The sequence below is a fragment of the Myxocyprinus asiaticus genome, chromosome 12, assembly GCF_019703515.2.
Source record: "Myxocyprinus asiaticus isolate MX2 ecotype Aquarium Trade chromosome 12, UBuf_Myxa_2, whole genome shotgun sequence".
NCBI classification, from domain to species: domain Eukaryota; kingdom Metazoa; phylum Chordata; class Actinopteri; order Cypriniformes; family Catostomidae; genus Myxocyprinus; species Myxocyprinus asiaticus.
In genome coordinates, this window is record NC_059355.1 from 42998929 (window position 1) to 43014831 (window position 15903).

Genomic DNA, 15903 nt, shown 5'->3' on the forward strand with positions numbered 1-15903 from the left:
AATTGTTAACATCAGCATGAAGTTTAGAATTTTTTTTGGACACATCTGTCAGTGTAAAATGTGTAAAATGCCTTACTTCAGTTTGTTGCTCACCATAGAAACTGTGGTTTCTATTGCTATAGTAACTGTAGGCTACACTTCATCACATAGCCTACGTATTTAAGGACTTTAGCCTACGCCTAACCCTTAATAAGCCTTGGTATTAACATAAAACTCCTTGATACTTCAAATAATATCATAGTATCCAGTCCAATTCAAAACAAAAAATGAAATTATCATTTTACTTTTTGTAAGGATAACTTCTCATAACATTCAATAACTGTTTAAAATTAAGTAATTGTATTGTGTGGAACAAATATTGTTTGTGTGGAACGGGTTAATCGGGAGGAGCCTGTTGTTGATAGTGCCACCAACTAGACAATGTTAATATCACCACTGAGAAGTTCAACAAAGTTAAATAAATAAAGCTAAGCTGAGAAGCCTTATATGCTATAAGTTCATTGCTTTCAACACTGAACTTCCACTTTCATCAGAGAGAGGGCAAAAATATTTCAAAAAGTTCAGGCATATTAAAACGGTCTCAGAAATGTGCTCTCTCAGGGCTTATCTCAAAAACACACACCCCACCCTTTCCACCCTGGCTTGAACAGAGTGATAATATTTCATTCACTCCTTATTCAGACTATCTTGTGTAAGGGTGGTCTGTCTTTTCTCCTCAGCTTGTTGATGGTAATAAAGATCCAAATTAAATAAAGTTCTAGAATTCCTAGACAAGTGGTTATGTGTATCAATCATTTATATTTTCCACTACGTAGGATGGCCCCAAAGTATTTGGACACTCAAGCCACCCTTACATTTGTATGGATGTTGTTGCATTAGATAAAAAATATCAAACGAAGTGCTAACCCTTTCTTTGAATTAATGCCACTTTTCTGAGCCATTTTTCAATTTATTTTAACCATCTGGTGCCAAGGTGATTTCTAGTGGATTTAAGAAGTCAGTTCCCCTAAAATGTACATGTTCGACTAACATTTGACAACCAGAAAATGACAGAAAAACATTTCTGGGCTTAATTTTGAAATGTAGGCCCATGTCTATCTTTAAATGAAATAGATATTTTGATATCTAATGTAATGACATCCATTCATTTTTAAGTGTGCTGAAGTGTCCAAGTAATTTCTCTGACCATTGTGTAATGTCATTGTGCTCTATTTTGTACAGTCTAGGCAAACTGTTTTGTTTAAGCCTTGACCAACGCAGGGAATACATTTCAGATAACCTTAACAAGAATACACTTTACCTGTCTTGTAAATAGTGTAATATTAATAAGCAAATGTTTTGCACACAGTAATGACCAGGGTCAGAAATTAAGGGGGGCTCAGGGCCAAAATGCCCCTGAAATTCAAAATGTGGGGGCAAGACATGCCCTCATAACTAATTTTTCTGTTTTTAGTCCAAATTATAAATATTGTGTCAAGTTAATATTGTTTTAATTCTTAGGGACAGAGGTAATACATTCTCTGTCTTAAGAATTTGTTTTAATAAATTCATAAAATTTACATATTGTTTTAAATGGTTAAACAAATTATCCTTATAAACGTAAAAACAAAAACAAAACAATCAAAAATAGACCCTGAAAATTGAATCCGGGGGCAATTATAATGTAGCCCCTTACTGTAAAAGTTAAGTTCTTACACTGGTAGTAATACTTTTAAATGTATATGACCTACTAATGACACCTGGTGGATGCATTCCAAATACTTATAAGGAAATATTCCAGGACAGAAATATTAAGGATTATACAGTATGTTAAGCAAACCCAAATATCTAGCACATGTCCAACATAATGCTTTTCTATCATTCTCAGTACTGCTTACAGGGTTTTCAGTATATTTATTTGCACTTTATATGACATCCACTCTCCAGGGTACTGAGAACTAACACATCGCTGAGCAATCAGGAAATGATACAGTAATGTTCCACTTAACTCAGCAGAAAAAGTGCAGTTTAGACTGTAAACCATTTAACATAGTCTGCATTCATACTCTTTGACAAGCTATATAGGTTTTATTATCTAGACACAGCTAGGCTTGTATCCCAAGATAAGACATCTTTGTGGAGATGACTTCAGATGGGCTAATCACTGCCATGGTCACAGTCAATACATTTCTGAAATCATTTAGCTTCAAGTTCCCTTAAATAGTTTAATTAGTCAAACATTGTTCAAGTCTTAATCATTTATAGCTTATCTTTGCAGCTGTGTGTGTGTGTGTGTGTGTGTGTGTACCCGTTCGTTTTGAGTCATACTGCCTATTCTCTTCAAAACTCGGCAGAAAATCTTAATTAAAATATAAATTAAGCTACAGTTAAATATAGGAATGATATAGCAATTAAGGGATAATATGCATATACTTTGAAAACATCATTATTCTAATTCATTATACTGTAGTTTAAATGAGTTGAAGATCTTCAATAAACATAAATAAAAAATAATTTGCGGGAACGGGAAGTGACAAGGCAAAGTTACCCTTAAATAATATAAAAACACAATGAATTTTTTTATAAAACTTTACAACTCTCATGATCTGATTTTCCATCAACTTAACATGGACAGAACACCAGGACATTATTTTATTTTCCTTCCACTGTCTTAAATATATTCCCACTCACTTTTAAATAATTACTTAGAAAAATAACAGAACAAATTTACAGATCTATAATCTTTCTTCTGAGAGAGAGCACTCAGCCAAGTTTATATATATATATATATATATATATATATATATATATATATATACCTGTATATATAGGTGCTGTACAATATTTAAACATTTACATGAATCAGACCACATTATATCGAGACCATGGGCATTTAGTTCTCTACAAAGTGAATCTAGGCCTCACTTTTGAATGTCGATGACTGATATGAGCAAAGTATGTACAGCAAATGACACCAACATTGCTAATATTACATTTTTGTAACATTTTGTCCAATTTAAACACTTAATATCTGAAATCAAGCTAGGGTTTCGAAGTCTGTCACATGCACAAAACACATTGTAACACCACCAAAACTTATTGTAAACAATAAACTCATCTTAGTAATTAGACATGTTTGAGTATTCATCATTTATGTCAAAGCTGTACTACAGCTGTAAGATAAATATCCTTACCCTGAGGTCATTATCAATAAACACTTCATACACAACATATGGAATGGCCACCAGTCCTTTGGTATTGAATGGTCATTTCCAATAGAATTCAGACCTTATAAAGTTCATCTTGGCCACATTCAAGACCTCAAAAACTCAATCACCAATAAATCAGCCCTTTCACATACTACCCACAACTGACTATCATGTTTCATTATCAAGCATGGACAAATAAAATTGGTGATCATTAAGTTGATAGATGAAATTATACCCACAATATTCCATTTTTATTTTTACCCCATCTAATTCATAGTCTATATTTTTATACTGTGAATAATTTGGGTAAATGACAAAAATATGTCCAGGTCATATTTCACCCCAAAATTAAAAGAAAGCAAAAAAAGGAAATTACATATATACATATAAATCTATATAAATATCTCTCTCTCTCTCTCTCTCTCTCTCTCTCTCTCTCTCTCTCTCTCTCTCTCTCTATCTCTCTCTCTATATATATATATTATAATATAAAATATTTTGAGCATTGCATTTCAATATAATTTTATAACAATTAAGCACATTTTCCCAAAAATCCTCATTACCATAATGCACCTGGCCATTTTACTTTGAGTTTGTTTGTAATTCAGATTATTTTAATTCAATTATTATTTAATTATTTATTTTTATACACAATTTACATATTGTAATAAAATTAATTGTAATCAAATTACACAATGATGACTCTAAGACTTTATAGATATTACAGATTCCTTGTCTGTTAAAGCATGATTTTCTGCAAAGCTGCTCTGAAATGATGTGTGTTGTGAAAAGTGCTATACAAATAAAAAATGACCTGAATTATTCTCAATAATGATCAGCAATAGATTCTCATTACTGCAATACAGTTCATTTTTACTCTATTACAAATTATAGGCAGTGCAACAAATACTACTAGGATGTAGAAATGATTACAATTTCAGGCTACAGTTATGAGAATAGCATTTTTTTCAAATGCAATTTATTATGTCTTTCTCTTGATTTTGGAATGAAATATTACCCAGACATTTACTTGACCACTATAAAGTACAGTATAGCATCTGATAAACGATGGGTTAATTGCTTGCACTACTTACCTTAGTCTTGAGTGAGCTGGACATGGATGTCCAGAGAAAAAAAAAAAGAAAAAAAAAGAATTGTATATATATATATATATATATATATATATATATATATATATATATATATATATATATACTCTATACTCTACATACCAAATTAAATCTGATTTGATAGAATATTCAAAACAGTTGCTACAAGGTAAAACTACCACGGTGCTTAGCATTACTCTGGATCTCTACACCGAAATAAATGTCACAATTTCATAAAGCTACATGGATCTATCTTCATATACTGTACATGTTTTCAATAAATAAACATTTTCTTGGTATATTAAAGCACAAGTGTCTGGTCATTTGCAATTATTATATTTGGAGTTCAGGGAGTCAAAGATATGGAAAAAAGAGAACAGTCTTGGTAAAGTCCCTGGTAAAGCCCCCAACTGTGATAACAGTTCTTATTTACAAAGCTTAGAATCATTAGACAGTCTGCACAGGAAAAGGCATGCAACAAAATGAGGAATTTTTGTGTTCTAGTTTGCATGCAGAAAAAATATTCTTTGGGGTAAGGACATGCTTTTGTGACTGAAACATAAACTTGCAATGATGTTTCGGTGATTGATGGGGCATGTTCCCTTAATTGCATAAGGAAGGATTGCATTGTGATGCGTCTAGAGAGTCCTCTTGTTGTTTAAAGTCAGTTGGCACAAAGGAAATTTAAAGAGGCAGTCCAGACAAAAGGAGCTCCATGTGCTTGGCCACAAAGCTGCCAAAATTGCCTCTTGAAATTCTCCAAGTCTGTTAAGTTTATAAGTGATGATCTCCAGAACTGCATAAAGACAGTTTGGAGGAAACCTCATGTTTGTATTGTTTGTATATCAGTCCGATTGCTGAAAACAAACACTAATACAATATCAAAATGTGAATCCCAAACAGCATGAATGTGTGTGTGCTCAACTGGTTACCTGAAAAGGCTAAGCAGGTGTGAGCCTGATCAGTACCTGGATGGGAGAGTTCCTGGGGGAAAACAGGGTTTAAGGCCAGACACATACTCAGACGCAAAGGCGTTGAACATAATTGAAGGTAACAATCCTCAATACGCAAAGCAAAAGATCCACCTTCCAATGTTTGTGCCATTAAACACAACGTGTTATTATGCAGGTACTGTAGCTAGCTACTAACATGTCAACAGTTTAGCTAACTTGCTCAGCAAGACTTCAAACTATTGTTCCACCATGACAGTAGTTGACTTGAAAGAGAAAACTGACGTAGAAGAAATGTATGCTAATATCTGCTATAGCGCCCCCTTGCGACAACACTGAGTGCATTTAAATGCTTGATCTTACACAGCGTTGGGTAAATTACAAAACAAAAAATCTGATAGAAATTACTAGTTACTTCTCTAAAATTGTAATCATAATCATAATTATTTTACTGATTACTTTACACATTACTATTTACTATAATTTAAATAATTTTCTAAAAGACTTTTCACAACGTTTGTTTTTCCGCTCAACAAATTTATAATAATGTCTATATTTCCTCCTAGTTAATTGTCGCACACTCTTCACGAACAGACATATATATGAACATATGAATTCATATTTTAAATGTATTATCCATTAATAATATTTAAGAAATATATGTAACCCAAAGTAATGTACAGTACTTAAAATACCTTAATTGAAAGTCTGTAACTGTTATCGGATTATAAGAATTGTATTCTTTAATTCTAAAATGTATCAGATTAGAGTAATTATTATGTATTAGATTAGCTAATTACTTTGTAATCAGATTACACCCAACAAGTAAACAACGGGTAAGGCCTTAAATGGCATTGCTTTACCGTGGTATGGTCAAAAGCGGTTTAAGAAAAAACAATCAGCACACAGATTTTTGTCCATTACCGCGATTTTGCATCGCATGTAAACACATTTACCGGCGTCTTTACCGGCTTATCCAATGTGCGCAAGTTTTGTGCACGTCTGTTTATGCTTTGACGTCAAATGCCGAGAATAACTCTATGATTTCAAATTTTACGGGTTTCTTACATAGACAGTTTTTTTTTTAATACGTGGGTGTTTGATAGTTTTCAGCGTATTGCTGTGAATATAAACGTGCTCACTGAGAATGCAATGTGTTACATTGTTACACGTTCAGAAAGCAACAACGCATGAAAATGAGGTTTGAGTTGCTAGAATCGTTCATGCATTTGTGTAGAGTATGTTTCAGGCCTCAGAACTTCGATACCCAAGCATCGACAAGAATAAGCTACTCGTGATCATCTCGCATCACTTCCTCATGAGTGAGAATGCGAGCATTGATAGGGATCTTCCAAAAGCTATTGTTTAGTGGACTCAGGCTGTATAGGACTAGACTTGCCCTGTTATGGATTGGGGCCGCATCAGTGACAATGTCATTTTTTCTGCTATCAGCCTCACTTCCTCTTCTTTTGTTTTCTTTCTTGTCTATTATCCAGTTCATTATTTTATAATTTTCCTCTTTTGGATCCCTCGATGATCTTTTATCCTTTGTTTGTTTACTCCTCCGCTCTACCTCTCTGTTTGATATGTGAGTGCCACTATCTTTTGTTGTTTACTTCCTTTGGGTGTTTTTCAGTTCTGTCTCCCATTTTGGCTCAATCGCTTTATCATCTCCCTCGCTCACCCTCGCCATCTCCAGTCTTATTTCGCTTGCTTCCCATTTCTTCATCTTCTCAGTGTCACTTTTCCTCTGATTCGCCCTTGGTGTCCACTTCATACGATGTTCCTCTTTCCTTTCTTTCCCTGCCCATTGCCAATTACAACTTCTTGTTCTTCGTGCATGGACTTCTTGGGACTGACTGAGTGACTCTGTTGGTTGGACTTCCTATCCTTGTTGAAGTACTGAGAGCTTAGTTGCAGGTTTTCATTGTAGCTGTGAGCTTTGTCTTTGGCTATGGATGGGCTTTTGTATTTTGTAGTATCTCCAAGATAAAGGAGGTTCTCTGCAGAATGACTCTTGATGCGTCGTTGCTTTGAGGCGTTGAAAGAGCTGGGGTTTCGTGGTTTGGCAAGCTTCTCCCTGGTACTGTCTTTAGGCCACAGATCCTGGTGAGTGAGATCTAAGGAGGCATGAGAACGGGCCATGGAGCTTGGCAGGTCTGATGTTCTCTTCTTCACTGAGGGGGATGATGGATGAAGGAGAGGAGACCTGTGGAGAATGTTTGAAGTGTTGGATCCCTGTGGGTCAGGATAGTCCCCTTGAGAACCTACAGAAAAAATATTTTTAAAATCTACATCTGTTGCACAATCTGGAATAAAAATACCATTATTAATTAAATTGGATTTGTACTTTTTCTGAAAAAAATGTTGCCACGATGGCACCACAATGCTGGGGTGTTCTGAGTGGTTTGTAGCGTGTTTCTTAGCAATTGCTTAGGTGTTATGGGTGGTTGCTATGGCACTGCTAGGTGGTTGCTAAAGTGTTCTGGGTGGTTGTTTGCAGGCCCAAGTCAAAACATTCCACCCCCAAGTCTGTGTGACATCCTGGTCCCTAGATATGTCTCAGGTTCCTCCTTCGATTGAAATCTAAATGTTTTTTTTTTCCCTTTTTTTTTTTTTTTTTTTTTTTTGCTTGTTTAATTAAAAAAGTAATGTTACATCTCTCTTAAAGAGATTTGAGGTACCATTCATGTCTATTGTTTATTGTTTAAACTTTGAAAATCAGAACATCTAAGAAAATATTTATGTTTTATTGTTTGTTTCTGGTTTCTTGAACTGATCAAACTATTTTTTTGGGTGTGTAATTATGAGCCAACCCTTTCTCCCAGCTGTTGTGACTGCAAAGTGTTTTTCATTAAATCTGCAGACTTGCACAACACCGCCAAGAAGTCTATAAAGTGTAAATTGCAAACAGAGCACAGAGAAAGTCCAATTACCAAATAAAAAAAGAAAAGATGACCAAAAGGAAAACAGGCTGTTAGTGATGGTGCTCCTGGGGGTAGTAGCACACCGCAGAAGAGCTTACACAACCTATACGGAAGAGAGAGAAAGAAAGAAAGAAAGAAAGAAAGAAAAGATACTGAAGCAAGCAAACCCATGGTCTTCTTGTTATGCATGTGCTTGTGTTTGTGGTGATGTGTATGTATATTATAACTCACTGTTTTCAGATAAGAGGGCTTGTGGTCGCAGTAAGAGTAGCACTTTGTTTCCTCCAGCTTGGATGAGCTCAATGGCTCTAGTGTGACTGATGCCTTGTGTCTGTTCCCCATTAATCTCCACTACCTGATCTCCTACCTGAGGACATCCGGGAAACATTATTGCTATGTCATTTTTTTAATAACTTGGGTGGTATGGTCACTAGTTCAAACAGGCCAATAAATTAATGATTTACTTCCTGGATAGTGGTAGACAAGACTATTGGTGATGCTGATTAATTAGACAATGTTTAACCTTTTTGAGATTATCATCATGGTCTGATAATCATGCCCACTTGGCATTTAATTTAAATTAAATGTATATCTTTATTATATCAGCCACGGGCTATCTTGTTCGCCAGATATTGGCATCAACATCTACAGCTGAAAAACAAAAAACAAAACCTGCAGTACCTGTTGATCACTAACATAATGTTTTTTTTTAATCTAATTTCCCTTTCCTGTGATGACTGATGTGGCCTTACAGAAAGGGGTAATACTGAATATTCCTTGATCTCTTAAGATTTACATTAGCATGTCAAATGGCCCATTTCATTCTAAGTGAAATGGAAAATGGTCACAAAACTAAATTATGAGGGTTTTTGGTACAAAAAAATTAGACTGCAGGGGGAAAATTCTTTAAAAAGTATGATACAGCCCCTTTGACGATAAAGTCAACTTCTTTTTTTATTTTATTCATTTAACATACAGCAATGATGTGATGTTTGTGGTGAAGCCTGTGATATTGATTATGATTCTTCAGCTACCAAGAAAACTGTAATATTCTCATCTTCATTTAACACATTTTATTTCATAAAATGCATATGTAGGTCCTACCTGATTTTTGGGCTATAATTATTATTATAAGGGAAATCTGATCACTACCACTACATTGAGGACCTACATATGCATTTTTTGGGTGTAAAGTCACATATGCGTTCCAGGGTTAAATCCATTCAGCAGATTTTTCCCCAAGTTCAGTGCTCAAAATAATGAAAATATCTGATATTCCGACAGGGCCTGAACAAAGATCCACTCTGTGAGTTAGTAAAAAGTGTGGTGCTGTACTGACGTGTATCCTGCCATCCTGTAAAGCAGGGCCGTCCTCAGCCAGCCGCAGGATGTAAAGGCCCATGTTATACTCCGTTCCTCCTCTAAGACTGAAACCAAAACCACGAGGACCCCGCTCCAACTCAACCGCAATACAGCCCTATGTTGGAAAAAGAGTATTCTTTTAAAGTGACTCAAGTTCAACCCTCAAGGAAACCTCTTTAAGTGTGTGATGTAAAGCATGATTCTTGCCTGTTTGGTGACACACAGTGTTCCCTGCTCACTAATGGGAAGAGCTTTATACTCCGTCCATGTAAGCTCATCCCTGATCTCATCCATGTCCAAAATATACCTGCACACATACATACACATACAGTTTAAACCACAATCAAACTATAGCAAAATCCCTCCAGAAGTAATTAGAGCTTAATTTGAACTGATCTATGGTTGTAGAATTTGACTACCCACATTTCAGAACACATGTATGAGTAAATTTCAGACTGATTTAAATGAAGTTAAAACCAGACTGTACCTCTCGTCCTGAGTGGTGGATTTCAGAATCTTGTGCAGTGGTGCGGGACTTTGTTTGGCTGAGCTGGCTCCTGAGGGCGGGCCTTTGTACTCTACACAGCCAATCAAAACAGATTTTCAGAAAGTAAATCAAAGTGACATAAAAACAAATGTCAGGAATTTAAGTAAACACAAAACGGCATTCAAGACCCATTTTACTTCTGTAATTGTTGGGGGGGAGGGGGGTCAACGTTGATTAGGGTAAGGTTTCGTTGTCAGTCCATGGGGTGGAGTACCTCTTGATCGTTTTGCTGTCAGTCAGGGCAGGGGAATCAGAAGTCTCTGGGGGAGCTTGAGGAAAATCTAGGAGGCCCCCCTAGTTCTCCTTTAGACCCAGCCATGGAATGGTTCAGACCTGAATGTAACTTTGCAGGCGATTCTGCAGGGCTACCCACTTTTGGGGATGCTTTTTGACTGGGTTTTGGAGGCTGAAGGTCAAGTTTACTGTACCTTCAAGAGAATCTCAACATATCTATATGGTAAAGCTTTATTTTTTATCTAAAAAGATCTAACCTTATTATATAATGTTGCTGGCTAGATTTTACAAAGACTGCTTTCCTTAAAGGAGCCTGTCTCTAAATAGCTATTTGGCCATTCGCTTACATTATTTTACCCACCTGCATGGCCTAAGTGACATCAGACGAAAAAGAAAGCAGTTTCAGAGGTAGAGGATGATATTACATTTTGATGGAAGATTATGAAGAATCTTTTTTTTTCTTTGACATAATGTACACAGATAAATGGTGCACAATAAGACCAGGAAAGTGTGTTGAGAATGTAAATAGGATCAGTTTTGATTTCATGTTGACTTTAAATATTTGAATTTAAACAGTCTCTAAAAATTAAAGGTGCTGAAAGCAATTTTAACGTTCCGAAGCTTTCACGTGACTGAGCCGTTGAATTAGACACGCCCCCTCTTTCCAAAACCCTGCCCTCCAAAGATAATTTTGAGACCAAAACTGAGCAAAAGAGCAGCATTGTTTGTTCCTGTGGCTGTCAAATTCAACAATGGCACAATAGCACCCTCAACTGACAAACAGTATGAGTTATAGCCTCAATGATCCGCTTCAAAATCAACACTATGAGAACGAGCAAAATGATTGACAGGTAAAGGCACCAATGTCCGCGGACACATTTTTGTTTGCTGTTTACAAATTCTACAGCTGTCACAGAGACCAGTGAGATAACTCAGGACACTTATTTCATTAATATCTTTAAGAGAGTAGGACATTTTTTGCATACTTTTCCATGAAAAAAAATCACTTACAGCAACTTTTAACATAATTTTATTCACGTATTCATACATATTATCTAATATACTGAACATATTAAACATGACTGTGACGAGGAGGGCGGGGCCGGGCCGTGAATGCGCATGGCTGGCCCCCAATCGGGCTAATCAGCCAAGGAGAGGGATAGAGCTGAGCAGGATGCGGCAGTTCGGGTGAGAGAGAGCCTCACATAGCTGCCGTCTGTGTTTATTTTTGTGTCTTTTTACGTTTTCCTTAAACATTATTTTGACTGTTCAGCTGGTTCCCGCCTCCTCCTTGCCCACTTTACCCCTGTTACAATGACACATAAAAATGAACTGCGTATTTTCATGCTTTGCATTTGAAATAAGGTAATAATTGCTTTAATTGACCCGTACTAAGTGTTTGATTTAAATATGTGTGAATAATTGGTATCAAATTTCACTGTGGTTATTAGCATTTAATTTGACTATTTCCCTAGTGTGTCAAATCGAAGCATGTATGCGACTGTATGTATGTGACATTTGATTATTTAACTCACCATCCTCTGGAACGACAGTGAGTGTGACGGAGTTCCCAGCGTCTTTGATAAGCTGAACAATGCCGTTGTGCGAGAGCTCTATGATGGACTGACCGTTCACAGCGCATATGCGGTCACCCACATTCAGCAAACCGCAGCGATCCGTCAGACTGCCTTCGATTATACGTCCAATCTTATGAGGGATCACTGCAATACACATTTAAACAAATCACTTAGCAGCATTGAAATTATTTGTTGTGTTTAATTGTGTGGTTTGTTGACAAAGTGACTTAAAGAATTCATCCTTCGCTAAACTACACACCTCTTTGTGGTAAAGTGATAAAAATTGATTGTACTTGTAAGTGCCCCAGCAACAACTTTGCACCATATGTACCAATTCTGTTTAGAACTATCAGTTGCTAAAGCAGGATTGGCCAGCAGCAATTTTAAAGTGGGGCTTAGCGAAGGGTCAATTAGCACCCTGAGTGATAATGTGGTTTGTTGGAATGCTACGATACCTAATCTTTGTGCCAAAATGTGTGCATTTGCCAGTCTACTTTGGATCGTGCATGAATGAATTTGTGTCACCGACATGTGCTCTTACCTCCAGGTGGTGGTTTGCTCTTCGAGGTCAGAATGACAAAACCAAAGCCCTCATTATCTTTACGATGGAGCGTGATATCAAATGACTCCTGGTCCTTGATGCTTGGCACCTGGATCCGTGGAAGCCGCGGTGAGCCATTCACAAGGGTCAGAGCCCCACTCCCAACATCCTCTGAGGAATCTGTTTCAGATTATATGGACTGACATTTAATGAAAGCTTTTCAGGCAGTTAATTATATTTCAGAGCTATTTTTTATTTCCAAGCCCTGTCAGTCTGCAAAGCCCCACCTCTGTAAATGACCTTCCGGCGAACAGAGAGGAGCACTTGTCCGTTGCGGGCTGCGTTAGTCATCAGATCCAGAACTTGTTTGTGAGATTTCCCTTTAACTGTGATGCCATCGATGCCAATCAGCTCGTCTCCAGCCCTCAGACGGCCCTCTTTCTCTGCCGCCCCCTGGGGAATGATGGCACCAATGTATACCTAATGGGAGGAGATGGATAGCTAGTTTTAGAGCCAAGACAGAAAGTCGATCCTCTAATAAATGACATAAATACAGTGCATGAGTATAATTATTCAGTAATGTGGTTACTGTGGACTCACTGGCTGTTCTGCGCCCTCTCCACCCAGCACACGGAAGCCAAACCCTGACTCCTGATCTCTCTTAATGAACACATCCAACTCTTTATAGTGAGGTACTGCAGGAAGTGACCCTACAAGACCACAGTTATATGGAGGCACTGTACACAAACTTGTACAAAGAAGAAACCTAATAATCATTTCACTAATAACAAATAATGTGTAAAAGCAATAATAGCAACTGCTCCACTATAAATAGGTCCATTCCGTGTCGTTTAATTGAATTACAAATTAAAGCTATAGTTCCCTCAAAAAAACAAACAAGAGAAAATATTTATCCAGCTGGTCTTTTCCATACCACAAAAGTGGTTGGTAATTCAGGCTGTGAAGCTCAAAAAGGACAATAAAAAGTATCATAGAAGTAGTCTGTGCAACTCTTGCACTAGACCCAAGTCTTCTGAAGCCATATGATATCTTTATGTCAGGTACAGGTAAGTATGTAATTTTTCGATGTTAAAATACTGTAATGATGAATCAACGGAGTTGAGATCCATGTGCAGCTTTAATAACAATAAACGTAGTAATACAGACAGGCAGGAGTCAATCACCAGCAATAGTAATATCCAAGGCAATCCAGAGAGGTAGTCAATAAACAGGCAAGAGGTCAGGGCAGATGGCAGACTATCACAGGTTATATCCAGGCAAACAAAGTAGTAACAGTAGGCAGGCAGCAATGGGTCAAAACAGGGTAAACAGTCCAGGATCATACACAGATAAGGCAGTAAACTTAGATAATGCTCCAAAATGTCAGCCAGGGCAAAACAAGACTTCGCAATGACAGAGAGTGAGAGTGAGACTTAAATAGTTGAGTAAATGGGTAATCAGTGCCAGGTACGGGGATTATGGGAAATGGAGTTCAGAGAGTTAGTCAATACGCAGGTATTGGCGCCCTCTGGTGGTGAACGGGAAGAACTACAGAGGCGTGATTCGTAACAGAGCCCCTCCAAACCCCCCCCCCCAAACCCACGAGGAGGCAAGCGACCAAAGAAACCAGGGCAGATCAGGTAGACGACCAGTGGACCAAGGAAACCAGGGCAGATCAGGCAGACGACCAGGGAACCCAGTGGACCAGAGCAGATCAGGTGGACGACCAGGAGACCCAGAAGACCAGAGTGGATCAGGTGGATGGCCATGAGACCAAGGGGACCAGAGCAGACCAGGCAGACGACCAGGAGATCCAGAAGACCAGAGCAGATCAGGCTGATGGCCAGGAGACCAGGGATACCAGAGTAGTTCAGGTGGATGGCCAGGAGCCCAGGAGACCAGAGCAGATCAGGCAGACAGCCAGGAGACCCAGACGACCAGAGCAGATCAGGCAGATGGCCAGGAGATCCGGAAGACCAGAGCAGATCACGCGGATGGCCAGGAGACCCAGAAGACCGGAGCAAATCAGGTGGACGACCAGGAGACCCAAAGGACCAGAGCAGATCAGGTGGCTGGCCAGAAGACCCAGGAGGCCACCTCAGGGTAGGGACTGGATCAGGAGGCCTGGTTGATGGCCACCGAGCTAAAACAGGGTCAGGAGAGCTGGGTGGTGACCACAGACTAGAGACTGGAGCCGTGGAAGGCAGAGCCGTAGGAGACCCGAGGGATGAAGCCATGGAAGGTGGAGACATTGAAGGCGGAGCCGTTGCAGGCTCGAGGGGTGGAGCCATGGCAAGCTGAGCCATGGCTTGAGGCTTAGAGTCCAGGATGACTGGGAAATTACCTCACTGGTCACATGAGCAGAATCTCAGGAACGATCTCTGTGGTCCTGGGCATGGACAGAGTCTCGGGAGCGACCTCTGTGGTTGTGGGCATGGACTGAGACTTGGGAACGACCTCTGTGGTCGTGGGCATAGACAAAGTCTCGGGTACAACCTCTGTGGTCATGGGCATGGGCATAGTCTCGGGAACGATCTCTGTGGTTGTGAACACTGGCAGAGACTTGGAAACGAACTCTGTGGTCGTGAACACTGGCAGAGACTTGGAAAAGACCTCTGTGGTCATGAACACTGGCAGAGACTTGGAAGCGGAAGCCTTTTCTCTCCTCCTCCTCCTCCGGATGGCCAAAGTAGGCAACGCAGGATCTGGGGCAGAAGAGGCTGGCAACGCTGGCTCTGGAACGGATGAGGCTGGCAACGCTGGCTCTGGAACGGATGAGGCTGGCAACGCTGGCTCTGGGACGGACGAGGCCAGCAACGCTGGCTCTGGGATGGAAGAGGCTTCCAGCTCGTTGACCATGGCAGGCATGGGCGTTGGCCGTGGCAGGCGTGGCCATTGGCTTATTGGCCGTGGCAGGCGTGGGCATCGGCTCGTTGGCTGTGGCAGGCATGGGCGTCGGCTTGTTGGCCGTGGCAGGCAAGGGCACTGACAATTTGTGGGAAAGGGTCTTCATGGCCCTATGCACCGATATCAGTGGCGTATAATTCAACTTGGAGACAAGGGCAGTGAAGGCCTTCGAGCAATGATTCGCAGAAGGCTGGACTGTGGCATGGCATGGAGCCAACTCAGATTTGACTGTGACATGGCGTGGAACAGACTAAGACGTGGCTGTGACATGACGTGGAGCAGACTCAGACATGGCTGTGACATGACGTGGAGCAGACTCAGACATGGCTGTGACATGATATGGAGCAGACTCAGACGTGGCTGTGACATGGCATGGAGCAGGTTGAGGTTTGGCTGTGACATGATATGGAGCAGACTCAGACATGGCTGTGACATGGCATGGAGCAGGCTGAGTTTGGCTGTGACATGATATGGAGCAGACTCAGACATGGCTGTGACATGGTAAGGAGCAGGCTGAGTCGTTGCTGTGACATGGCATGGAGCAGGCTGTGGCGAGGCTGT

General features: G+C 39.4%; 1 protein-coding gene across 1 annotated transcript in view; it reads right to left on the bottom strand.

Moving 5' to 3' along the window:
• Positions 1–4460: 4460 nt before the first annotated feature.
• LOC127449513 (membrane-associated guanylate kinase, WW and PDZ domain-containing protein 3-like) overlaps positions 4461–15903 on the bottom strand; it is a 171379-nt gene continuing 159936 nt past the window's right edge. Inside the window, exons 13-21 of the mRNA XM_051713001.1 lie at positions 13036–13145; positions 12723–12915; positions 12436–12615; positions 11853–12038; positions 10024–10114; positions 9744–9843; positions 9514–9651; positions 8406–8541; positions 4461–7514 (exon numbers count right to left, since the gene is read on the bottom strand). Coding sequence (XP_051568961.1) covers positions 7021–7514; positions 8406–8541; positions 9514–9651; positions 9744–9843; positions 10024–10114; positions 11853–12038; positions 12436–12615; positions 12723–12915; positions 13036–13145 — 1628 coding nt within the window. The 3' untranslated portion in view covers positions 4461–7020. The remainder of the gene's footprint in view (positions 7515–8405; positions 8542–9513; positions 9652–9743; positions 9844–10023; positions 10115–11852; positions 12039–12435; positions 12616–12722; positions 12916–13035; positions 13146–15903) is intronic.